Source organism: Herpailurus yagouaroundi, unplaced genomic scaffold (genome assembly GCF_014898765.1).
Source record: "Herpailurus yagouaroundi ecotype Mexico unplaced genomic scaffold, PumYag 159, whole genome shotgun sequence".
Lineage (NCBI taxonomy): Eukaryota > Metazoa > Chordata > Mammalia > Carnivora > Felidae > Herpailurus > Herpailurus yagouaroundi.
In genome coordinates, this window is record NW_024412400.1 from 76841441 (window position 1) to 76869116 (window position 27676).

The 27676-nt window shown below is 39.4% G+C and overlaps 1 protein-coding gene across 12 annotated transcripts in view; it reads left to right on the forward strand.

The window, feature by feature from the left end:
• The first annotated feature begins 439 nt into the window (after positions 1–439).
• The window catches only part of VPS8 (VPS8 subunit of CORVET complex), a 256338-nt gene continuing 229101 nt past the window's right edge, over positions 440–27676 (forward strand). For all 12 annotated transcript variants that reach the window (XR_005792281.1, XR_005792282.1, XR_005792283.1 and 9 more), the window contains exons 1-5: positions 440–525; positions 10535–10788; positions 11657–11725; positions 18841–18971; positions 24044–24137. Coding sequence is in view for 9 of the 12 variants with exons in the window: in XM_040480980.1 (XP_040336914.1) it covers positions 10636–10788; positions 11657–11725; positions 18841–18971; positions 24044–24137 (447 nt within the window). In the remaining 3 variants the exon portion in view is untranslated. The remainder of the gene's footprint in view (positions 526–10534; positions 10789–11656; positions 11726–18840; positions 18972–24043; positions 24138–27676) is intronic.

The following is a 27676-nucleotide window of genomic DNA, read 5'->3' on the forward strand; positions in this document are numbered from 1 at the left end:
CAATGTTGACCATAAGTTAGAAAATAATAGTTGTTTTTTAGTGTATATTTATTGTCCTTACTTGGCAAAATAAAAAGCTGGCAATTCTTTGTGCGTCTTTAAAAAGATTAAGTAAAAATTTACTGGTTACAAATTCCAAAAGTCTGGAAATCAACTACCTTTCTTGCCTGGCTGAGGTAGGGTCTCTTTCTTAAAGGCCAGATGAATTCATTGACATAGGGCTGGAGGCGTTTGTCTTCCCATTTCAAAGACTTGTACGTACCGGTCTGCGCTTCACTGACGTTTCCACTCTCCTGTTCCGCAAGATGTTAATCACCCATTAAGTCCCTGGTGTGAGACATTGAATCTCTGGCCCTTTAAATGGGGGCGTGGTGTAGGGGGCGGACCGCCCAGGAGTGACAAGAGTGCGGGGAAGAAAGCGGAAGCGTGGCCATCAGTGGTGTAGACTGCGCATGCGTGAGGCTGGAGCCAGGGGGCGGGGTCACGTGGGCCGCGGGTCCTGGGCTGGAATGGCCGCGAGCGCAGGTAAAGAATCTCCTGGGAGCGGGCCAGCGGGGTGGGGACTGTAGTGAAGGGCTGTCCCCCGGGCGGGAGGAGAACGCGTCGGGTTTCTGAGCCTCGGCCCTTTCCCCCGCGCGGTGGCGCGACCCTGGAGTGACTGACGGAGCAGCCCCAGGCTGACTAACTGGACTGGGGCCCACGAGCTCGGCAGGGTTGACACTGGGGCGGAGAGGCGTGTCCGGCGTTTGGCCTGGAATTGGCTTAGGCGGTTTACTCTTGTTCCTAACAAATGTGAGGCCGAGGGACAGGTGCACCCGCTTCTCCTGATTGTGAGACTAGGCGGCGGGTGATCACCCTCCCCCGAATGAAACAGATGTGCAATCCGCCTTTCAGGCCCCTGGTACAGGTGTAGGCTACTTTGTCTCTTGAAGGTTGGGACAAGTGTGCTCCCCAAGTGTGGGGCCAAGGCTTAGATGAGGTGTCCACCTCTTAGGATTGATGTACACCCTGTGAGGCTGGTTCCAGTTTGTCTCTGCCTGCAAGTGTGCTCCCGAGTGAGGGCAGCAGGAGGACAGGTGGGTCTGTAAAGTTTGAGGCCACTCCTGTGTCCTGTTGTGTTCTCCCAAGTGTGGTATCTGGGGAAAGAGGGAAACAGAGCTGCCTCAGATGTTTGGGTGTGCTTCAAAGGGAGGGTAGGGTGTGATGAAGTAGGGTCAGCTAGGGAGGTTCCATGGCCATGGGTTGTCAGGAAGAGCTGGGAACCTTCTTCAACTAGGCATGCCTCTTCCATAACCTCCTAATATTAGACTCATACTAGAAATGGACAGGAAGGCTTGTGTCCTCTGCATGCCCACCATCTACCACACTCTTCCTTCCCCCCACCCATAAAAAGAAAACACAAGCAAAACAATCATGGAGGTTGACTTGTGGCACCACCTCTCCTTCAGATGTCTGTGATTGAGAGGTAGTTAATTACATGTCAGGTGTGTGTGTGTTTGAAGTCTAATACAAATGGGGATGGAGAATCTACATGTTTGTGGAAGACATGGGTTTGCTTATGGTTAACTTTAAGGAGAGAGTAAAATGGATACCGAATCCTCTGTCAACAGGTGGCCTGTTCCATAGAAAGCATAATAAAAGATTAAGGGGGGGGGGTGGAATTCTGGTTGAACTATTGGGTTTCATATGTTAAAGAGACATGTGAAAAAATTCTTTCTAGAGCGCTAAGATAATAGTATGTTGATTATCCTTTATATATTTTCTTTGCACCTGGACCAGCATCAGCAGATGGATGTTTTTTGTCTTCGGAATATTGAAGCTTCTCGGCACTTTATAGCCGTTTGTCACTCTTTTTTTTTTTTTTCAACGTTTATTTATTTTTGGGACAGAGAGAGACAGAGCATGAACGGGGGAGGGGCAGAGAGAGAGGGAGACACAGAATCGGAAACAGGCTCCAGGCTCTGAGCCATCAGCCCAGAGCCCGACGCGGGGCTCGAACTCACGGAGCGCGAGATCGTGACCTGGCTGAAGTCGGACGCTTAACCGACTGCGCCACCCAGGTGCCCCTGTCACTCTTTTATAGAGATGTCAACCATTGTGATACCAAATGTCAGTTATGTAGGTGAATTAAAAGTAAGGCGTTTTCAACTTAAGGAAGTATGTGTAACTTTCCATCTGTTTCTACTTTTCACAGCGGTTAGATAGTGTCTTGATTCACAGCGTCAGGTGTAATCTATATATAGATATAGACTCAAACTGTTCGAGTCTTAATTGAATCTTGAATTAATGTTTTAATTATCTTCATTTCTGTGTAACAGCCCCTGTGTTAACATCTTCCTAGAACAAAGAGAAAACTCCTACCTTCAGTATTTACAGATTCCAGGGAAGGATAGTGATTGGCTGAACGGATACCAGAATGTCATGTCCTACTCTTCCGGCTAGGTTGGAGTGTAGGACGAGCAGTTTTCCAAAGGAAAGATGTTGAAGGGATGTTTTAACCATAATCAAATTTGTTTTTCCTCTGTGGTTCAGTAAGAAGTTTCCTTTTGCTCGTAAAAAAAAAAAAATCTCTTGTGACTCCACATCCTTCTCGACCCCCTAACCAAGAGAAATTGAGATGACAATTAATTGGGAGCTAATTAAGATGAGTGGGAAGGCTACCATCTACTCAGCCTACAACTGAATGGAATCCTATCTTCTGTGCATTTAACTGAAAAGAATTCACTCGTACCAATTTAGGAAAGAAGAAGGAATATATTTCAGTCTACACAAAGCCCATGTACTTCTTAGGAGAAGTTCTCTAAGGGTGGGGTGGGTCTTTGAAGAGTAATTCTTATAATACTAAGGGCCTACTGGAAGCTGGAAAGAAGTGATTTTTTTTCCTGTCTCATTTCACTTATCACCTCTGTACACACTGATATAAAATTGATGAATAATATTAGGGTTTATGCATAATATAGATGTTTGTAGACATGGATCTTACCATTATTTTGTATATTATGATAGGGATTAGTTTTTTTCTTTTTTATTTATTTATTTAAAGCTTTTCATTCTTTTTTTTAACGTTTATTTATTTTTGAGACAGAGAGAGACAGAGCATGAACGGGGGAGGGTCAGAGAGAGAGGGAGACACAGAATCTGAAACAGTCTCCAGGCTCTGAGCTGTCAGCACAGAGCCCGACGTGGGGCTCGAACTCACAGACCGTGAGATCATGACCTGAGCAGAAGTCAGATGCTTAACCGACTGAGCCACCCAGGCGCCCCAGTTTTTTCTTTTTTAGAATGTGGCACCTTGAAGGTTGTGCCTGATGGTTCATAGCAGTAACTTAGCACCATGCTCAGACAGAGCGTGAGCAGGGGAGGGGCAGAGAGAGAGGGAGACACAGAATCTGAAGCAGGCTGCAGGCTCCGAATTGTTAGCACAGAACCTGATGTGGGGCTCGAACTCACAAACTGTAAGATCATGACCTGAGCCGAAGCCGGACGCTTAACCGACTGAGCCACCCAGGTGCCCCCCTCACTTTTATTTTTAACATTTGTTGTTCTATATGTATTTCCTAAGTTTTAAATAACCACTCTTCTCATTTAGACATTTACCAAGAGAAGAGAAAAGGAAACAGGTTTGGGCTTTTTCATAGTGGCTGCTCTGAGCATTGTGGGCTTAAATGTGCCTATTCTTGGAAAGAAACTCGAGCCAAATATGCATCTCATCTGAGTGTATAGTAGCATTGTGTCTAACAGAGGGTCTGTTTCTGAAGTCCATGAGTAAGGTGAAACTTGAGTACTCCTGAAAAATACCTGGGAGGGAGTCTCCCAGGTTGGAGACCTGTCTCTCAGGAAGTGCAACGCAGCCAGTTTTTCCTCCATGTTGGAACAGCATGCTATTTGTTATTTTGGGCACAGATGAAATGGATCACTTATGTACAAGGCATTCAAGAACTGAGACCAAAAGGGCAGCAGATATCCATCTCCTGTCACGTGCTCACCCTGAAGTGTATAGTATTGGGTGGAATGGTGTGCAGAGTCCCCATGTATTTGTGAATCATTTCTTTTTTTTCTTTCTCTTTGCTGAAGATAATAGTTGAATTCCTGTAAACAGAATGGACATAGGATGCATCTCCATTGTTTTCATCTTGGTTTTGTAGTCTGAGTTAATGTAAAAGAACACAAAACATATGAAATTGTGGAGTTTGTGTCATGTTATACATGAACTAAATGATCATTTTTTAAAAAGCACTGTTACGAATTTTTTTTTTTAATTTTTTTTTCAACATTTATTTATTTTTGGGACAGAGAGAGACAGAGCATGAACGGGGGAGGGGCAGAGAGAGAGGGAGACACAGAATCGGAAACAGGCTCCAGGCTCCAAGCCATCAGCCCAGAGCCTGACGCGGGGCTCGAACTCACGGAGCGCGAGATCGTGACCTGGCTGAAGTTGGACGCTTAACCGACTGCGCCACCCAGGTGCCCCACGAATTTTTAAAAATCTCACCTAGATGCAAAGAATGGAACTTGCCAGGTGGGAGGCTTTGGGGGTAGAATGACTAACCATATCTTATTTTGAATGACCAGAACTGTTATTTGGGGCTGTAGAAGCCAGTGAGTGATGCAGTGTTGCTTGGCTGCTTATTGGCCGGAGCGCCCCCCCGCCCCCCGGGGTGGGGGGGGGTAGGGATTGAGGAGAGGAGGGAAGGATTGATGGGTTGATTAGCATTGGGAATACATTGGTGAGCAAGGTAGATCTGGTCTTTGCTCTCCTGGAACCTGAGGGAAGGGAATCACGGTTCAGACACTGAAACAATGATTGCAATGTGACAAGTTTAGTGAAAGAGGAGAACAATGTTATAGGTGCATATTAACAGGGAACCTGGTTTAGTTGAGCAGGACAAAAAAAGTCTTTTTGAGGAAGCAACGTTTTAGCTGATATCTGAGGGATGAATATGATCAACAGTAGTTGACAAGCCTGATTACAGAAAGGTAGAGCTCAATTATAACTTGGCTTACTGTGGCACAGATTCCTATAGGCTGTGAGTCAAATAACAATTATAGGTAATAAAACTGATACATTTAATTTGCAACACAGGTGTTAGTCCTGTCTTCCAATTCTTGTGTTAATCAGCAAATATTTATTGAATGTCTACATAGCTATGTAACTCAGTGAGCCTACTGATGTGGAGTATACAAAGAAGCCTGGCTTCATTTCTGTTGGGGACAAAAGACATTGTCACATGGTAAGTTAATGAATCAATATGAGGAAAGCGCCAAGGCACTGTTGTAAAGAAGACATGGATTCTGGATTCAGAGGATGCTTAGGGAAGGGAGGAAAGAAGGAACTTAGATAAATGGAGAGGAAAAGGAAAGGGCAGGTGAACTAGCACGAGCAGACATGGAGGGAAAGGGGAAGCTCTTCTTGAAGGACTCTGAATACAAGTTACCTTTTGTTGTAAAGGAAGGTAGGGTCAGCTCATGTGATATCTGGAATCCTAGGCTTAGATTTTGGAATTTCATACGGTAGGCATTGGGGAGCTGTTCAGAATGAGTCCATTTACTAGAGAAAGAGCACAGAAAACAAATAGAAGTTAATCCTCTATTGTATTTTTCTTCACAAACAAACCACAAGAAGACAAAGCAAAACAAAGCCATGGAAGAAGAGAAATACTTAGATTGGGAAAGCTGGAAACAAAGTTGGAATGTAAAATTGTTTCCATACCATGATTTCGTGATACCTTTCTGGGGCTACAGTAAGTTATAAAAAGAAAACAGAACTTGATTCGATTTCATCATAATGTGAAAAGTGTCTCATGTGACACTTTTAGGAGGAAAGGAATGTCAGTGAATTAAATAGGATCCTGGAATTTGAAAACAGTTGGGAAGGTCTGCCAAGGTGAAAACAAAACCGTGACAACAACAAAAAAACTGGTCAAAGAGTTTCATAGTCACCCTGCCTAATATAGGTTACATTCTAGAGTTCTTATTCAGTTAACCAGGGTTGAAATGGGGTCATTGCTGTTTATATGATACATATATTTATTTTTAAATGATCCTTGAATCTATTATTACTTGGTAGGGAATAACCTTATTAGTTAAGAGGGAATAGCCTTGAGAACTGTCAAGATGTCAGATAATCTTAAATCAGAACTATTAAAATGTTAGTTTATCAGGACTCAGAAGATGACAGCATACTGGGTAATCATGATTTTATGATATTTCCTGTCAGAGTAATGTGACTTCATTCTGGGAGAGACTAAGAAACAATTGATTTTACCTATTGTGTTGTCTGCAGGTACTGTCTGACTTGGCATCTCCTTAAGAGCTATAGAAACACTAGATAGCAGGATGGTTGGGTGGAAAGCTAGTTGTAGAATTTAGTCTTGAAAGGAAATTATCAGTAGTACTGGAATATCACTTAAGTGATATCTGTAGGCAGTGTCTGCATCATGTGTAATAGGAAGCGTCATATATTAAGCATTTCATCATTGGTCTGCATATTGGAATGAAGAGCTTGCTCAATAAATATTTGGGCACACACACTCATGAGGGAGGGATTAGTATTTCAGAATATTGGCAATGTGACCAGAAACAAAATAGTTGAAGTTTGATAGTATTCATTTCTTTCTTTCTTTTTTCTTTTTATGAAAAAAAAGTTTTTTTTTAGTGTTTATTCTTGAGACAGAGACAGAGCGTGAACAGGGGAGGGGCAGAGAGAGAGGGAGACACAGAATCTGAAATAGGCTCCAGGCTCTGAGCTGTCAGCACAGAGCCCGACGTGGGGTTCGAACCCACGAACTGTGAGATCATGACCTGAGCCGAAGTGGGATGCTTAACCGACTGAGCCACCCAGGCGCCCCTCTTTTTTTTTAATTTTTAAATGTTTATTTAATTTTGAGAGAGAGAGAGAGACAGAGCAGGAGTGGGGGAAGAGCAGAGAGAGAGGGAGATACAGAATCAGAAGCAGGCTCCAGGCTCTGAACTGTCAGCACAGAGCCCGATGCAGGGCTTGAACCCATAAATTGTGAGATCATGACCTGAACCAAAGTCAGCTGCGTATCCAACTGAGCCACCCAGGCACCTGGATAGTGTATTCATTTCTTATTCCTGCTGTAACAAATTACCCTAAATGTAGCTTAAAACACAGATTTATCATTTTACAGTTCTTTAGTTCACGAGAGCAGCACTGCTCTTACTAGGCCAAGATCAAGCTGTGCAGGGCTGGAGTCCTTCTAGAGGCTCTGGGAGAGAATCCATTTCTGCCTTCTGCAGCTTCTAGAGACTGCCTAAATTCTTTGACTGCTGGCATCCTCCCTCCTCCTTCAAACCCTGCAACACAACGTCTCTGTGACCCTGCTTTTATTGTCTTACCTCTTTCTCTGACACACTCTTCTGCCTCCCTCTTCCACTTTTTAAGACCCTCATTGAGCCAACGTTGCTCATCCTGGATAATCTCCCCAAGTCAAGATCTTCATTTTATCACCTCTGTGAAGTTCCTCTGGACACGTAAGGTAACAGAGTCATAGGTTCTGGAGATCAGGACAGACATCACTGGGTATTTTACTTACCGCAGGTAGATTCAAGCACAGCTCAATTTCTAAAAAATTGGACTCCTTTTTTAAAGAAAATCTGTGCATGGTGACCTTTTGTTTCCTAGGTCTATTTGGGTTGCATAAATTTGCTCACTAACATAAAAGTGTAATTGCTGGTAACTGATAAAAGAGGAAGTTGATGTAAAAGCATAGATTTATTGATTGATTGATTGATTTGAGAGAGAGAGAGAGAGAGAGAGAGAGAGAGCGCGAGCCTGCAAGTGAGTGTGAGCTGGGGAGAGGGGCAGAGGGAGAGAGAGAGAATCCCAAGCAGGCTCTACACTCTACACAGAGCCTGATGTGGGGCTTAATCCTAGGACTCTGAGATCATGACCTGAGCTGAAATCACGAGTTGGATACTCAACCAGCTGAGCCACTTAGACACCCCTAAAAGCACAATTGTAGAATGAATTAGTAGTATATGACAATTATTATAATAATTAAATGTTTTTCCTGAAGGGTCTCTGATGTTTTACTGGGGGCTGTACTAGTCTTAGATAAAACCCTTAACATTAAGCTCATAAAGAAACTTCTGAGAGCAGAAGTAAGTGTACACTTCCAGTAAGGTATCCTTATGATAAGCTTAACACTGGCCAGACTGTTACAAAAGTACTGGATATTGTTTCAGGATGTTTAGCTCTGGAAGAATTTGGAAATCTTGAGGAAATTTTAAATGATAATAGCTAGTATTTCTTGAAAACCTATTCTGTGTCCAGGCATTATTCTAAATGCTTTATAGTCATAATCTAATATATTCCTCACAGTAGCTCTGCAAAATAGGTAGCTGCATTCCTAAAAGTCAGGACTCTCCATTGTAAGTTAAAAAAAAAAAAAAAAAAAGAGTTGGGAGAGTATGCTGGCTTACAGAGCCAAACCACCAGAAGACTGTGGCTAGAGCGAACATCATACAAGACTGGAATAAGGGGGCCTGAGTGGTATCAGGACACCCCTTCCTCATCTTCTCTGGTTCTTTTTGTAGGTTGATTTTATTATTGTTAGAGAATCTGTTTCTAGGATGTAAATTGAGTCCGTAGTGGTGGATCTCCAGTGGCATTTATAGTATGTGTTTAGTTGATATGTTATTGAATCAATGACCTCCTTTTCTGCAGAACAGGGTGGGGTGTAGGGTGGGGGTGCTGCTCAGCCTTACTATTCATTGTTTAGAACACAGTGGAAGCAGCTTTTCCTCACTGGTTCCATTTTAATGAATCCCCCTGAAGCACTCTGGCTGCATTATGCAGTCTCTGTTACTAGGGGAGTTTTGATTGGCAGCCTCCACAAGAACCACATGGTTTGAAGGAGCCCTTCCTCCAACAAGAGGTGCTGTTATGGGCAAAAACATATATGGCCACGATATTTCATCTTCCAAGATATAGAAATAGAGTGGCTCAGAAAGGGTAGACAAATTAGCCAGGGTCACAGATTGGAGCTGGTAAAGCCCAAAGTCAAACCTGATTTTAATGGACTGTTTGGCTTATGTTCTTTCCACTTTGCCAGCATATCACAATAATAGGAACTTGGTGAAGTGAAGGTTGAAAGTGGAGTAGGGTAGCATGGCAAGATGGTACTCTTTGTTTAGGGGATGCTTGATCACTTGAAACTTCTTGAATGTGGTATTGGTGTTCATAGATGCTGAGCTGCCCTGAGAACCTCTTAACTAATACCAGATAGGAGATATAAAAAAAGAGCCAGAAAAAAAATTGTTTTCCTTTGTGAGTTGTTTTAGAAAGACGAATGTGAAGAGTGAAATATTTTAGGTTATTAAATCATTTAAATAAAAGTGTTTTTTTGGGGGGGGGCTATTGTGGTCTTTTCCATTCTTTTTTTTAATGTGTAAGGATAAAACTTAATAACTGTCCTCAGGAATCACTGAATGTGTATTAGATTGTGCATGTTTGCGAACATTCCTTGACTAATTGTAATCATTCTTCCTAAGTGGAGCAAATACGAGAGAACCTTATTAACAAGGAATTTGTCATGAGTCAATTCAGTACTCTTCGAAGAAAGTCATATTATTGTTAATATTGCTTCTGCCCTTGGCTCATTGCAAAAGGGGAAATATGTTTAGTACCTGAGATTGGAAAGCTACTTTCAAATGTTGCCAGATACAGAGTGCCCTCACTTATGTCTTCTAGGAATGTATTTGATATCATGTGTTTGTAGAACAGAGCTTTAGTCTATCTTCTGTAACATGTGAAAGAAATTAGTCTGTATTTGGTAATATACCAAATGTACTAGCAAGAAAAATTGGTTTCAGCTCTTGAAAAATCTGTCTTCATGACTCTACATGTCTTACATATAGTAGTTACTCGTTTCTTTTAATCTGATAAAAATGAAAGTTGGAACAAAGTGAAATTCATCGTCAGTACTAAAAAACAATGAGCCTCGTTGGATAAAATTGTCAGTGAATTTTAGGCATTAAAAAAAACAGTAACAGCAACTAATTTTCAACTCTATTTTATTTTTTTAAAAAGCTTATTTATTGGGGTACCTGGGTGGCTCAGTTGGTTAAGCCAACTGTTGATGGATGCCAACAACAAAACTGATGTGTATGCTTTTCTCCAGGGGAACTGGAGATTTGTGGGGTTTAGGAGTGTAAGGGGGGGGGGTTAATTGCAGTTCTTGGCACCAATTTACCCTTATTCTCTTAAAACATAAATCTGCTTGGTCCCAAGTCTAGTGGCTGAACTTATCCCAAGTCTATCACTATCACCAGACTTAATGACTTTGGGTGGTGGACCCCTTCCCAGACTCCGTAGTGAGATATGTCTCCTCTGTGCTTCCATAGAAGCTCTTCCCCAGTATCATACCTCAAACCCTAGGATTGATTTCTCTTTGCTTCACAGTCAGGTGATTGAATGAAGAATCCATTTCCACACAAGTCTAACCAAGTACGTCTTTGAAATATCCAATTGATGAAATCTAAATGATGTATATTTTTTCTTTTTAAAAAGAGATCAGATCATTCAGGTCATCATGATCTAAGGCCAAAAATCAAAACAAAACAAACAAAAACTTGCTTGGATTGACTGAACTACAATTATTATAAGTAACTATGGAAAACGAACCAGACCATGAAAATGTGGAACAGAGCCTTTGTGCCAAGACTACAGAAGAAGAACTGAATAAGTCTTTCAATCTTGAAGCTTCGCTTTCAAAATTTTCTTACATAGATCTGGACAAGGAACTGGAGTGCAAAAATGATCTGGTAAAAATTCAACTTTTGTCAAATGATGTTATTTAACCAGAACGTTGGTTAGAGTTAGAACCTAAAGACTTTTTATCATTTTCACATGAATTAGTAGAAGTCTATGAACAGGTTTATGAGATCATATCAGTCTTCATTTGTGTACATTTACCATTTATGAAACACTTTTAACATATGTTCTCATTCGAGCTTCACACACTCTGATAAGCCACTTCATAGAGGAAGAAACTGAAGTACAGCTGACTATGTTAACTAGATGCTCAAGGTCACAGAGCTAGTGGTAGATTTAGAAATCTTATGAAGTGACTTTTCTCCCATTGATTTGATATTAATAAGTTTTTGTGACCAGGAGAATATTTAATGGCAATTTGTTTGACCTAATCATTTCTCACCATAATTTATGAAATAACTAAGAAATGCAATGTCAGTGCTCGCTTCGGCAGCACATATACTAAAAAAAAAATGCAATGTCAGACCTTTGTATATTGCTTATGATATTGTACATTGCTCTGTATATTGCTTTTTACACTTAGAAAATTGGGGCTTGTCGTAAGACATGCTGTTTTATACTATTTAAGAATGCAGATGCCTGAATCCTTGAACAGAAGCTTTCTGGAAAGGGCTGTCAGGATGTTGCAGTTACTGCATATTTGTTTTTAATAACCACTGAATATGTGGATAGGAGAGGAAACAATTCTGTAGTCTTTTGACCTTATTAACATGGACTGTTGGGTTGGTGCTCTGCGTGATCAGTTTGTTGGTATGTTTATCTCTTTAATTGGTAATGGTTCTAATAAATTAAAGCACTCCCACAATTCTAAGAGGGAGAGCAGCATTATATGAGCATTAGTTTCTTTTCTCTATTTAGATTGATGACAAGGAATTTGATATTCCTCAAGTTGATACGCCTCCAACACTGGAAAGCATACTCAATGAGGTAAGTATGTATTAATGATCATTGTCATTTTATGGAATTGATTTTAATGCTTTTGGATTAATTATAGTGTATGTATCTAGATCTGCACTGTCCAGTATGGGAGTCACTAGTCACATGGAGCAATTTAGATTTAAATTAATTATAGTTCAATAAAAATGAAAAATTCAATCTCTCAGTTGTGCAAGGTGTATTTTAGGTGCTCAGTTGCCCCATGTGGCTAGTGGCTACTAAGGTGGACAGAACAGATACAGAATATTTCCATTGTTGCAGAAAGTTCTGTTGGACAGTGCTCACCTAGATTATGAACTTCTCAAGGGCAGAAGCCGTGTCTTTTCATGCCTGTGCCAAGTACAATGCCTCATACTTGGTAGATTTGAAAAAATGTTTTATGAAGCAAGCTAAAATACTAAATTCGTGTCACTCTGGAGCTTTGTATAATGTTTCGATAATGTCCTCTCTATGAGTGATACTCAACCCATCCTCTGATAGTAGAGAGCAGCTGCAGCCTTGAAATGCCCCTCATCACTCTTCTGTGTAAAGAAAACAAAACTTGCACAGTTTGTCTTATGGGTGCCATCTTTGCTAAAAGTTTGTCAGAGTTTTGAAATGATGTTACTTTCTGAATTAGCGGATCATAAAGACTTTATAAAGGAGCTTGGTGGCAGTAACATGTTGGTGAAGTATGTGAGTTGTTTATGTACCTTGTGTCTGCTGACAGTTCTTTAACTCTGTCTTCTTGATCTTTTAAAAACTTGCTTAAGACTCTTCTCGGAGGTTTTAGGTTCTAATACAAGAAAGATTTTTTAAGTGTGTTAATCTTCAGATCCATAGTTTTCTAAAAGATAACGGTGCATAGGTTCCCCAAAAGAAATGCCCACTGATCCCATAGCTTTGAATAAGTTGAGTCTTAGTTTTTGTTACTTTTTTACCTATACTTTTGGGGTTATAGGCAACACTTTGTAGGATGTGAACTGCTTTCTCTGTGAATTGTATCTTTTATTTTTCTTGTATGACTTTGATATCTATTTTTTGCATCAGTTTGATATTGCTGTTACTTTGAATATATTTTAACTTCAAAAATGTATGATCTGTGCTAAGACTTAAACATTTTAAATTTTGACAAGGCTTTGATAAATGAAAGATTAACCAATTACAGTGATATTTATTGCTTTCTAATAGGAAATCTTTCATTTAGAGATGAAGAGCATAATCTTAGTCATTTTTGTTAACATCTTAATCACATCCTCATTTCACTAAGTGTGAAATAAAAGTAATATTAGAACGTTGTGTATAAAGCCATATTTAATCATATTTGTGCACAAATGGGGAAGAAAATGCTCATGAATGAAACAGGTTCATAATGAAAAACCATCTTTGCACAATTTACTTATCTATAAGTAACAGTAAGTACAGTCATTAGTGGCTTACTGAGAAGATAATACTGTTATCATCCTCAGTAGTAATTTGGGTGCCTCAGGTATTTGGGTCATAGTGTTAGATGCCAGGATTATAAAATGTTGTATGACTGTCTCTGACTTTGGGAGAGACATAGGACTGCAATTTGGCTAGCCTTCACACCTCCAAGGAGCTAGGCAGGTGGATAAGTGAAAGTAAAAATAAAATTTAAGTTGTAGAACATTATGAAAGCTACAGGGGGAGAAAGTATTAAAATTATTTTAGAAAAGGACAAAACGGAAAGGGCAAAAATGCAAAGTGTAGGTAAGCACTTGCTCCAGGATATGTGATATGTGGGTGTACATATTCAGTAATGTTCATTAATGTCAACCTGAAGAGAAGCTGGGAAGAAATGGGCATCCAAGATATGTTATAGGATGGAAAGTTAGAGATTATTGAGATATCCTAAATCTCAGAATTTAGGGTATGAAATAATGTTACTAGGCCTTGTCATTATTTGAAACTGTGCTACCTCTGAGGTTTTTAATTGTGAAATTCCATTCTCTCACCATTGCCGCCTGCCCACCTCCCCACCTTTTTCTTCCGTTAAACCTATTCTTTGGCCTAATCAGGACCAAGTCTCTTCATCCTTTCTAGTCTTCCAGTCTGGGAAATTCCTGCTTCACTTCATTACTACTGTGCAGCCAGAAATTTATTTTGAACTTTTTATTGAAGTGTAACATATATATAGAAAAAGTGCACAAATTGTAAGTGTATAGTTTGGTGAATTTTCACAAATTGAATACCCTGTGCAGCTAGAATCCAGATGAAGAAATAAAACATCACCAACACCCCAGAACCTCTTCTTGTGCCCCTTGAGTACCTAAGCCGAGGATAATCACAGTTCTAACTTCTAGCATTGATCAGCTTGCCTGCTTTGCACTTCATATAAATGGAATTATACAGTATGTGCTTTTGTGTGTCTGATCTGTTTTCCTCCATATTTTATTAGATTCACTCATATTTTTGTATGTAATTATTCATTCCCATACATAAAACTCTTTATATTATGTGTATACCATTGTTCATTCTACTTTTGACGGGCATTTGTATAATATCTAATTTCTGGCTACTATGAAAAGTTGCTGTGAATATTCTTATTCATGTCTTTAGGTATGTTTATAGACACATATAGGGGCACCTGGGTGGTTCAGTCGGTTGAGCGGCCTACTTCGGCCCAGGTCATGATCTCGCGGTCCGTGAGTTCAAGCCCCGCGTCGGGCTCTGTGCTGACAGCTCAGAGCCTGGAGCCTGTTTCAGATTCTGTCTGTGTCTCCCTCTCTCTGGCCCTCCCCCATTCATGCTTTGTCTCTCTCTGTCTCAAAAATAAATAAACGCTAAAAAAAAAAAAAATTTTATACACACATATATATACACACACATTTCTGTTATATACTTAGGAATAGAATTTCTAGGTCGTCAGATACAGGTATGTTCAGCTTTAGTAGATATTGCCGCAGGTATTGTTTTTATGTTTATTTCTTTTTGAGAGAGAGAGAGAGAGAGAGTGCAAGTGGGGGAAGGGCAGAGAGAGAGAGACAGAGGATCTGAAGTGGCCTCTGTGCTGACAGCAGCGAGCCCAATGTGGGCCTCTAACTAACAAACTGTGAGGTCATGACTGGAGCCGAATTCGGACACTCAGCCCACTGAGCTGAGTGCCCCGCCTTAGGTTTTTTTAGAGTGGTTGGAATAATACATACTTCCAGCAGCAGTATATGAGAGTGCTGAATACCATAGCCTCATCAACTTTTGAATTTTCTCTTTTTCACTGTATCCATGTACAGTGGTATCACATCATTGTTTTAATCTGAATTTCTCTCTTTGAAGACTGATGAAATTGGGTATTTTGACATAGGTTTTGGGCTTTTGGATATCTCTTTTGTGAATTGCCTTTTCATGTCTTTTGCTCACTTTTTTTTTTTAAGCTTACAGGAGTTCTTTTTAAAAATTTTTTTAAAGTTTGTTTATGTTGAGAGAGACAGGCAGCATGAACAGGGAAGGGGAAGAGAGCGAAGGAAAGAGAGAGAATCCCAAGCAGGCTCTACCCTGCCAATGCAGAGCCTGATGTGGGGCTCGAACTCTTGAAACCGTAAACTCATGATCTGAGCTGAAACCAAGAGTCAGATGCTTAAACGACTGAGCCACCCAGGCACCCTGTAGGAGTTCTTTACATGTGATGTATATAGGCCCTTTATTAGGTATATGTATTACAAATATCTTCTTCCATTCTGTGGGTTACTTTTTCACTCTTTTAATGGTTTCTTTTGATGAGCAGAAGTTCTTAATGTAGTTCAGCTTATTTTGGTTTTCTGTTATGGTTAGTGTTTTTGTGTGTCTTGTTTTGAGAAAATTTTGAAAATTCTGAGGTCATGATGATACTATCTTGTTTTAATATCTTTATTGTTCTACCTTTTCAGCTTTGGTCTGTGATTCATCTGGAATTTTTTGTGTGTGATGGTGTGAGGTATGAGCCAGCACCATTTACTGAAAAAAAATATTCTTTTCTGTGGTGTCACTTTTGTTTTAAATCAGGTGATCATTTTTGTGTGGGTCTGATTCCATTGGTCTTTTATACTTGCCCTAATACCACATTCTAATGTTTGTTATGATAGGTCTTGATAACTAGTAGTTTCAAATCTTTGGTGTTGTTCTTCAAGGTTGCCTTGCTTATTCTTGGTCTTCTGCATCATGTAAATTTTAGAATCACTTTATTAGTTTACACAGACAGACACACACACAATGAAATTTGAAAGGATTATGTAGATTTTATGCATCAGTGTGGGAAAATTAATATCTCTGCTGTGTAGATAGTAGTTTTAAATTCAGCCTTATTGATAAGCTCAGTTCTCTTCTTTCATTTTTTCTTTCATGTATTTTGTAAGTCTTCAACCCTGGCTTCATTTAATGGATCTGTTTTCTTTAATTACATCCTCAGGGTGCTTAAGAAAATCAGGTGATTCTGATTAGCCCTCTTGCTTCTTGGTGCTGCAGTTCTAATTTTTGAGTTCTTTCCTTTCCTTTCCTAAGGCAGTTGTCCCACCTCTGTCTGGCTCTCAAGAGACCGTCTCTCCTTGTGGTTCTAATCTTGTTCTTAGCAGGTGTGTGTGTATGTGTGTAGATATATGAAAAGCAGTTGGCAATATGGGCCTGAACCTCAAGAGAAATGTTGATACTGAAGATGCAGATTTTGGAGTCATTAGCATGACATAGTACTTCAAGCTATAAGTATGGATTAGCTTGCTCATATAGAAAGTGTGTGAAGTAGGAAGAGAGCTAAGAATATAATCCCAGGGAATAGCATGATTTAAAGGTTTGGCTGAGTAGAAAATAGAGAACATGACTGGTAGAAGAGGCCTCGTAAGTTGGGAGGAGTAGCAGAAAAGGGATGCACTGGAAGCCAAGGGAAGAGAAAGTTCCAAGAAGTAGGGAGGGAATGGTTGTAGTGTTAAATGATGCCAAGGGGACAAGGACACGTTACCTGAAAATAGGCCTGTGAATTTGGCTGGTAACTTCAGCAAAGGTAGTAGTGGCTAGCAGTGGTGGAGAAAGTGGAGATAATGAGTTTTAATGGAAATGGTAAGGCAGAACGTAGTCCAGCTGAAAGAGGAGTATGATCAGAACATTTTTCTTTAATGTCTGTTGCTCAGAATCAACCTGTTCAAAGCTGAACTCCTCATTCTGCTTTATCTGCTATTCTGCTTTTTATCTCAGAAGTATTACCTTTTGCCTAGTTGTTCAAGCTAGAAACCTTGGAGTCCTCTTTGATTTCTCCCTGACATCCCCACCTCCCATCCCCTGCCATTAAATAGTAGTGGGGAGGGGGGGCACCTGGGTGGCTCAGTCCGTTAAGCGTCCAACTTTGGCTCAGGTCATGATCTCACAGTTCATGAGTTCAAGCCCTGCATTGGGCTCTGTACTGACAGCTCAGAGCCTGGAGCCTGTTTCAGATTCTGCGTCTCCCCCTCTCTCTGACCCTCCTCTGCTTGTGTACTCTCTCAAAAATAAATAAACGTTAAAAAAAAAATGGTAGCCAGGGACTTTGGGTTTTCACAGTAATGTCTCTTTCATTATTCCTTCTCTTGACCTCTTCTGACAAATTCTTAAGCTCCACTCCCCGCCTTTAAAAAATTTTTTTTAATGTTTATTATTTATTTTTGAGAGATAAACAGAGTATGAATGGGGCAGAGGCAGAGAGAGAGGGAGCCACAGAATCTGAAACAGCCTCCAGGCTCTGAGCCGTCAGTCCAGAGCCCGACGTGGGGCTCGAACTGACCAGCCATGAGATCAGGACCTGAGCTGAAGTTGGATGCTTAATGGACTGAGCCATCCAGGCGCCCTCCTCTTTCTTTTCCCTTGACACTGCAATAGCTTTGTTACTGGTTCCTTTTAAATTATTTTTTATTTTTGAGAGAGAGAGAAAGAGTGCGTGCGTGTGCGTGGGGGTAGGGGAGGGGCAGAGAGAGAGGGAGATACAGAATCTGAAGCAGGCTCCAGGTACTGAACTGTCAGCACAGAGCCCGATGTGGGGCTCGAACCCACAAGACACGAGATTATGACCTCAGCTGAAGTCAGATGTTTAACCAACTGAGCCACCCAGGTGCCCCTACCTTGTTACAGGTTCTTAATAGTTTCTTTGTCTCAGTTTCCCTGACTATACTCATCCATCTTCCTGCTGCCCCATTTACCTTTATAAAACGTTGGTCCCATCATGTGTGCCTACTTCTTAAACATCTCGGTTTCCTTCCTATTGTCTACTCTATACAGTACACTAATTCAGTAAATGAATGAGTATTAATTATATGCCAGGCATTGTACTGGGCAGTAGGGATATAGTGGTAGACAAGGAGGACATAGGCCCTGCTGTCACTTGCTCATGGAATATAAAGCTTTTTATAATTTGGTCCTAGCTTATCTTTCTAGGATCACTCTAACTCCTCATAATATTCCAGTCATTTGGGACTTCTTCCTTTTCTAGGAGTAAAATTCACCTTATGAAATCACTGTGTTTGCAGATGCTCTTTCTTTTTTTTTTTTTTTCACACTGTTTTATTTTTTATTTTATTTTTTTTGTTTTTTGTTTTGTTTTTTTGTTTTAATATGAAATTTATTGTCAAATTGGTTTCCATACAACACCTCGTGCTCATCCCAACAGGTGCCCTCCTCAGTGCCCGTCACTTACTTTTCCCTCCCTCCCACCCCTCCATCAACCCTCAGTTTATTCTCAGTTTTTAAGGGTCCCTTATGGTTTTCCTAACCCAGAATGCTTTTCTTTTGTTTGTCCTATTTCTCATGGGATACTATTTGTAATCAGGTGGTATTTGTTTTCTTCTAATTAGCTACTGGCTGTTAGTTAACTAGTAAAGCTTATTTACGGGTTTGAATTTTTAAGAAGTGTTTTGCTGCTAACAATAATTTGCATAACTGCTTCTGCTGCTTCCTGCTACAAGGAAGAAATTTTTGGAGCGAACTCTTTGTAGAGACAGATATCTATCTAGATTTGGAAATTAATTTTCTATGCTTCTCTAGTCAATAACAATGCTTGGAAAAGAGATGAAAAGCAGAAATAAGCATGTGAGCATTTTAGAGAACACATTTATGCTTGTCTGACTTACAGGGTATTTGGAATTGTGAGTTTATTGATCCATATTCTTCCAATTTAGACTGATGATGAAGAGGAGTCTTTTGTTCTGGAGGACCCTACATTGTTAAACATTGATACTATTGATTCCCACTCCTATGATACTTCGTCTGTGGCAAGTTCAGATAGTGGTGACAGGACCAACTTAAAAAGGTAGGTATTCATGTAAATCACACTGGCATATGGTTGAAATATTTGATCATTTAAAATGTAAATCTCTCTTTGGTGTGGTATGGTCTGCTGAAGCCTTTGCATAGGGAATGGAAGGCCCACTTGGGTGGAAATAATATGCTTATTAGACCCTAAAGATTTTGGCACTACTGAGGGGAGAGAATAATGAAAAGGTGCATGCCATGACCACTGTCCTCTGCACCCCCAGCAGGAAGCCATAATAACAGGCAGGGACTTCCGGAAGCAGTAGAGCCTTCGGAGGAAGCATTGGTCAAACTTGGCACTGTGTCTGTGGTGGAAACATGGAGCTAGGTTCATTTCGTCACCCTGTGCTCTCTGCACTCCCCGCCCCCTTCCTCCCACTCTCAGGTCAGCTCCAGCATTCCTTCATTCCCTTGGAATGGGTTCAGAGGAGAATCACAAAATGATTCAAGATTTGGGAAAAAGATTTCTAACCCTAAATAACTTCATTTTGGCTGCTTTTCACCTTCCAAATTCTTGGAGAGCACATGAAAAGGAAAGAGAAGTGGAGGAAGCATGATGTAAATACTTTATTGAATTCATGTGTAACTTTAATGTTGATAAAGTCATGTGCGTTTTTCCTTTCTTAAATGTTGCCTATATTAGTGTTGTCTTCTTTAGGTTGTCAACTCTTGTTGGATAGGGACCATTGCTGGATATATTTACCTGTTCATCACTATCTCCTACAAATAGATAAATGTTTTTTTTTTTTCCAGCTTTATTGAGATATAACTGATGTATAACATTGGTTAAATGTAACATATACAATGTGATTCTTTGATATACTATGTATTGTGAAATGATTACCACAATAGGGTTAGTTAACACCTTTATTACCTCAGATAATTACCATTTCTGTTGTGGTAAGAACATTTAAAATCTACTCTTTTAGTAATTTTCAAGTATATAATACATTATTGTTAGATAATGCTGTTACATCATGCTGTACATTACATCCCCAGAACTTATCTTACAAGTACAAGGTTGTACCCTTTGACCAACATCTACACTTTTCCTTCACTCGCCAGCTCCTGACAGCTACTGTTCTATTCTGCCTCTATGAGGTAGGCTTTTTAAAATTCCACATGTGAGATCATATAGTATTTGTCTTTCCCTGTATGACTTATTTCATGTGGCATAAGGCCCTCGAGGTCCGTCCATGTTGTTGCAAATGGTAGGATTTCCTTTTTTTATCATGGCTGAATAATGTGTGTGTGTGTCTGTCTGTCTGTCTGTCTGTCTCACCTCTTTATCCATTTGTTTGAAGGTGGACACTTAGATTATTTCCATATCTTGGCTCTTGTGAATAATGGTGTAATGAACACAGCAGTGGAGATATCTTTTTGAGATAGTGATTTTTTTTTTTTTTTGATATATCCTCAGAAGTGGAATTTCTGGATCATATGGTAATTTTATGTTTAATTTTGGGGGTAACCCCTATATTGTTTTCCATAGTGGCTGCCACCAGTACACAAGGATTCTCTTTTCTCAAATCCTCACTAATACTTGTGATCTCTTGTCTTTTTGATAATAGCCATCCCCGTAGGCAGTATCTCATTGTGGTTTTGGTTTGCATTTCCCTGATGGTTAGTGATGCTGAACATTTTTCCATATGCTTTTTGGCCACCTGTGTGTCGTCTTCAGAAAAATGTCTGTTCGGATCCTCTGCCTGTGTTTAACTTCAGTTGTTTGGGTTTTTTTTGCTGTTGAGGTGTAAGAGTTCCGTATGTAGTAGTCTTCCTTTTCCGCTGAGAATACATTCCAAGACTTCCAGTGGATGCTTAAAACTGCAGATAGTACTGAATCCTATATAAATTATGTTTCTTCCTGTAAATATTGCAGATAGCACTGAATCCTATATAAACTATGTTTCTTTTTGTACATACCTACGATAAAGTTTAACTTATAAATTAGGCACAGTAAGAGATTATATATAATCAATCAATAATAAAATAGAACAATTATAACAATATACTGTAATAAAAGTTATGTGAACATGGTCTCTTGAAATATTTTATTGTACTGTACTCCCTCTTCTTAACCATGACTTGAGATGATAAAATGCCTCTGTGATGAGATGAAGTGAGGTAAAGGATGAAGGCCTGACATCAGGTTAGGCTACTGTTGACCACCTGACAATACCTCAGAAGAAGGATCATCTGCTTCTAGACTGTGGTTGGCCACAAGTAACTGAAACCAGATAAAGGAGAACTACTATATATTTTGGATATTAACCTTTTACAGATAAATGGTTTATAAATATTTTCTTTCTCTCTCTCTCTCTTTCTTTCTTTCTTTTTTTTTTTTTTTTTTTTTTTTTTTTAAGTTTTAAGCACTTTTTTTTAAGTGCTGTGAGCTCAGAGTCTGATGTGGAGCTGGATCCCACTAACTGTGAGATCATGACCTGAGCCAAAATCAAGAGTCAGATGCTCAGTAGACTGAACCACCCCGGGTGCCCTGGTTTACAAATATTTTCTATTCCATGGGTTTTTAAAATTTTGTTGATTTTCTTTGCTGTGCCAAAGCTTTTTAGTTTGATATAGTCTCATTTATGTTTGCTTTTATTGCCCCCCCCCCTTTTTTTTTCTTTTTTCTTTTTTGGTGTCATATACAGAAAACCCATTGCCCTCAAGACCAAGGTCAAGGAGCTTTTCCCCTATGCTTTCTTCTAGGAGTTTTATGGCTTAAGTCTTATATTTGAGTCTTTGATCCACTTAATTCATATAAAATTTGTGAGTGATATAAAATAGGGTTATAGTTCCTTTTACATGTGATTACCCAGTTTTCCCAACACCATTTATTGGAGACTGTATTCTTTCCCCATTGAGTGTTTTTGGCTCCTTTGTCAAATATTAGTTGGCTGTATATATAACTATTTATGTCTGGGCTCTCAGTTCTTTTCCATTGGTTTCTGTGTCAGTTTTTATGCAAGTACCATACTGTTTTGGTTTTGACTTTGTAATATAGTTTGAAATCAGGAAGTGTGATGCCTCCATCTTTGTTCTTCTTTCTCAAGATTGCTTTGGCTAATTGGGGTTAGTTGTGTTTCTAAGTACTAACAATGAGATATCTGAAAAAGGAATAAAATAATTCAATTTATAGTATCATCGAAAGCAAGAAAATACTTAGGAATAAGTTTAACCAAGGACATGAAAGAGCTATACACTGAAAATTATATATAAGACATTGGTGAAAGAAATTAAAGACACAAATAAATGGAAAAATATCCTGTGTTCATGGATTAATATTGTTCAGATGTCCATATTTCTCCAGACCATCTGTAGATTCAGTGCAATCCCTATCAAAATCCCAGTGGCACATTTCATAGAAATAGAACAAAATCTCAGTATTTGTATGGAACCATGATAATTTAAATGATTTTTTTAAGTTTATTTATTTTGAGAGAGTGTGTGTGCGCACGTGCATGTGTACTTGTGAGTGGGGGAGGGGCAGAGAAAGAGGGAGACAGAGAATCCCAAGCAGGCTCTGCACTGTCAGCACAGAGCCCAGCATGGGGCTTGAACTCCTGTACTGTGAGATCATGACTTGAGTCAAAATCAAGAGTCAGACGCTTAATCAACTGAGCCACCTAGGCGGCCCTATGATATTTTTAAATGAGTAAGTCACAGGAATAAAAGGCACAGGATAAGGAATGCAATCAGTAATACTCTAATAACAATGGAATGGGACAGCTGCCAGCTATACTTGTGAACATAACAATGTATAAAATTGTCAAATAACTAAGTTGTACATCTGAAACTAATGTAAATTGTCGACTATACTAAAAAAGAGTGTGTGTGTGTGTATATATATATATATATATATATATATATAGTCTTTATTTTTTGGTCTCATTTGTCAGAACTCTTTTGCGTAGCATTAGTCTGGACCTGCTCACTATTTTGACCTAATCTCTAAGCACCCCCACTCCCATCCTGCTGGTCAGTGCCTTTGGGTACTTACATTCCCTCCACACACAGCACACATTGACATCCTCATATTTCTGTTTGTGCTTTTTTGTTGCCTGCCAGACTCCTGGTTGTCTATCAAGGCTAGATCAGACATCTTTTTTTCTATAGTTGTCCCTGATATCCCCCCAATAAATAGGATTAAACTCTTCTTTATTTCATTTCTATAGTGCTTTATCCATTGTTATTTTCTAACATTAAAAAAATTTTTTTTTAATGTTTTATTTATTTTGAGACAGAGAGAGACAGAGCATGAGCAGGGGAGGGGCAGAGAGAGAGGGAGACACAGAATCCTAAACAGGCTCCAGGCTCTGAGCCGTCAGCACAGAGCCCGACGCGGGGCTCCAACTCACGACCCATGAGATCATGACCTGAGCCGAAGTCGGACGCTCAACCGACTGAGCCACCCAGGCGCCCCTCTAACATTTATCTTTTAAGAGTGAGTTACTTATTGGTCCCTCTAGCTATGCCGTGAGGTCCTTGAGAGTAGGAACCTTGCCTTTCTTATTTTTGTATGCCTGAAGCATACTTTTAGTCACATGATGGAGGTGCTCAGTGTTTGGTAAAGGATGATATTTTTTGAATGCTGATGAGTTGGGTAAGTGAAAGGATCTATTAGTAGGAGCAGCAGAGAGGAGTGTGGAATTTGAGGTGCTTTGGTTGAAGAATGAGAGAGGGCAGTTACAGATAGAAAGGCCAGAAAGGTGGGCAAGGGTGGAAGGAAGGGAGAGGTAATGTAGACAAGTAGGGCAGGGCAGGCAACCTTCTGGTGAGGAGTAAAACCTCTTGCCATATTTTAGGTGGGGAAGGAACAGTTTGAATCAATGAAAAAGGAGTGATGGCTTTATTCACTTTCCTACTTGTGCTTCTCTGGGGTTCAAGGTGGGTTTAGTACAACATCTTAATTTAGGACTGTCAGGCTCTCAATACCTCTTTGCAAACAGAGCTACAAATTACATTCAGTGTTGTTTTCTGCTTTCCTTATTTTTATGTGTTTTTTGGTCTTTCAAAAAAGACTTTTTTTTTTTTTTAATATCCTTAAATGCTTCCCCCCCCTTCTTTTAGGAAGAAGAAATTACCTGATTCTTTTTCACTCCATGGGTCAGTTATGCGACATTCACTTTTGAAGGGAATTTCTGCGCAGATAGTGTCTGCAGCTGTAAGTATTTTGTTCTCTTTCCCAGCTTTGTAACCTGCAATGGCATAATGAAGCAAGAATGAGCATAAAACAAAGCACAGCACTTCTCTTGGCCCGAGGCTTAAAAAAAAATAGAATCTGGCTTTCATGGGTTTTGTGTGATTGTTTTTGACTCATAAGACATGGCTATACATCTTGACATAGAAATTAGTGCAGCCATGAAATAAAGGTCTGCTCAGAGTCTCTGGTGTGCCTAAATGAAATATGGCAGCAAGCCTAAAAGGAACACTATCTGCCTTTTCTTTAAATTCCTTTTCAGTTTAGTTGCCATCTTGTGTATTTGGTTGAGTTAGAGTGCTCGTTTTTTGTTTTTTTGTTTTTTTTTTAGTCTTTTCATATGGAGAAATGATTGATCAGAATCTTTTACGACTGAGTGATTTTTTTTTTTTTGTAATTCACAAAACTCTTTTCATGTACCTTATTTTATTTACTCTTACAACTTTGAAAGTAAGGAAAGCCATATCCTGTTTTACAAATGAGAAGAGAGACTCAGAAAGGTGATCTATTAACTTGTCTTACATCATTGAGTTTGGAGATAGCAGAATAATTACTCAAAATTGGGGTTTCTGGCTCCAACTGTAGTGCTGCTTTGTTGTGAAATGGGGGTGGTATTGGTGAATGTGGCCAGAGTATAATGGTTAGAACAGAGTATCTGCGGTCTTTTTTGAACATTTTTTAGAGCACTGATTTCATGCAAAAATATTTAATAGACCATCAAGACAATAGATGATGATTCTGGTAGGCTTTATCAAATTTTTCTTTGACCTCAGAGCCTATAATTTTATGTAGTCTTTCAATTTTAGTTTTCTGAATTCATTGTATAGATCTTATGTATAATGATGATGATGATGATGATGGCGACCACGGTGACATATTCATGTCCCAGGAACTTTGACTTTTTTAATGTTTTTATGGAGTTTAATTGGTATTTTACAAATTCAGTTTGGACAAAATTTTGATTTCCCAAAAGGGTAAGAAGAGATTGATACAGGAGTAGCATCACAACATCATAACTGCATTGCAATTGTCATATTTATCAGAGAAAGCTCGTATAAAAACCAAACCAAACAAACAAACAAAAAAAGAAAAAATAAGAAAAAGTGTCCTCTGTGGGCAGTTGGTATACCCCGACCCAGCTTATATATCATGAAGTCAATTTAAATAGATAGTCAAGCAATGGAGGAAACCTGGGCAATTGTCCTTCCTCTTTTAGGTGGAGAGTAACTCATATTTGCTAGAATGGGAACCACCTGTTGAGGATTACATTTCCATGACGTTTTCTGAATTTAATCCTTATGTAGGTGATGAAATTCATTCCTTTCAAGATCAAGATGAACCAGAACAGTCATTTGACCCACCTGTGCAGTTTTAAAAATATTTTGAATAATGGAGACTGAACTAAAACTCAGACGCTGAACATTGATTAGATAAATCTGTTATTTAAAAGGGTTTCTTCTCCCTCTTGAAGAGGAGGGAAAAATTCTAATAAATCCCAGAGTGTTTGCATTCTGTTCTTATTTCATTGCTATGGCTGAGCTCCTTTGGTCTTTTAAAATGAAAACTGCTTTTCCTATGACAGTCTTCATACTCTGCCTTCCTAATTTTGGATTACCAGCTCAATTTAAATTGTATACTTTTCTGTGATGTTCGGTGTGTTAACAAGTAAAGCTAGTTTTATTTTTGGGCATCTCTCCTGAATAGTTGTTCAGTGATGCCTTCAGCCATGTGGATAGTGGTGTTATTAGGGCTGCCTGGGGCCTTGCTCACAATGGCTTTGTCGTCCATATGCATAGAGAACAGTTTGGAGAGATGGAATTTTTGGAATTGTGAACTTCTGATTCACAAATGAAAGTAATATGACAGATGACTGTATTTTAAATTTGTTTAGACTAATTTCAAAGGGTATTTATCACTTTTATGATCGCCTAAGGTGGTAGAGATGCCTTAACACAGTGTTTTTTCTGAAATGCGTCCGTTGTGTAAGAATCTCCTGGTACTGATTGAAATGCAGATTCCTGAGCACCCAAACGTGCTTAATTGGAATCTTAGTAGTATAGCATAGGAAATCTGCGTTTTAACAGTATAACAGGAATCTGTATCTTAGGTGATTTCAAGGGTAGCCTGGCTTTTGAGAATCATTACCCTAAGATGTTGCCACACCAGTACTACGACTCTGTAATCTCTAGTGCTTCGCATATGTCTGTTTCTTTGGCTTAAAAAATTTTTTAAATTTATTTTGAGAGAGACAGAGCTAGTGGGGGAGTGACAGAGAATCTCAAGCAGGCTTGTGCTTGCTTTGGCAGCACATATACCAAGCAGGCTCTACACTGTCAGCACAGAACTTGATGCAAGGTTCGAACCCAAGAACTGTGAGATCATGACCTGAGCCAAAACCAAGAATCGGACACTTAACTGACTGAGCCACGCAGGCACCCCTGGTTTTTTGGCTTTTAAAGGAAGCTGACTTCTCATTTCATTATTCAGGTTCCATTTTGAATATAGTATGCTTTTTATCTGCTCTTTCATTCTTTTTCCCTATCCAGGACACAAATCAATCATTCATCAGATATTTATTGTATGCATCTTAATTGTCAAGCATGTTAGGTGTACTTTACATACACATATCCATACAGAGTGGGATATATCCTCCATCCAGAACATTGAACATAGCAGCCTTGTGATTGTTCTTCCTCATACTCCCATGCACTAGAGTAAGTTTCTTGAGTTAGTTCCCAGGACACTCTGTAAAGTTGGATAAAATTGATTCTGCCTTCTGAGAGATTATAATAACTAATTGACCACATTGACAGGGACAGACATAGAAAAGAACTATAGAAATGATATAAAGAGCCAGGTCTGGGAACTGGAAACTCTGAGTTTGAGACATAGTTTTCTATCACTTCTTGAATAATCTTGGGCAAGTCAGGTACACTTTTTAAAACTTCTGTTTTCTTAGTCTGGAAAATCAGAATAATACATGTTTTATCTATCTCTTGCAGATTGCGAGTCAATAGTGTAATACATGTACATGAAAGCTCTTTGCTACTATGGTGCTAATTGTAAGCTCTTACTGTTTAAAGCTATAGAAGCATTAAATAGATAATTGGACATTTATATGATACTTTACATATAATTTGTACTTCAGGACAAATTATTGAGGTACATAGGGCATTATTTGCTATTTCCTCTAACAGATGAGGAGGCTAATACCCAGAAGGTTAGGTGACTTTGTCTAGGTCATAGAGTTACTGGTATGGAGCTGGGACCAGCACTTAATTTTTAATTTTCTGATGCTTGCTTGAACTGACTGAATACACCCAGCTTGGGGTTTTATTGAAGGATTATTAGATAATTTGCTGGAGAAAGAATATCTGTAGCATGTTTCCCTTTTCTTTTTTTTTTTTTTCAACGTTTATTTATTTTTGGGACAGAGAGAGACAGAGCATGAACGGGGGAGGGGCAAAGAGAGAGGGAGACACAGAATCGGAAACAGGCCCCAG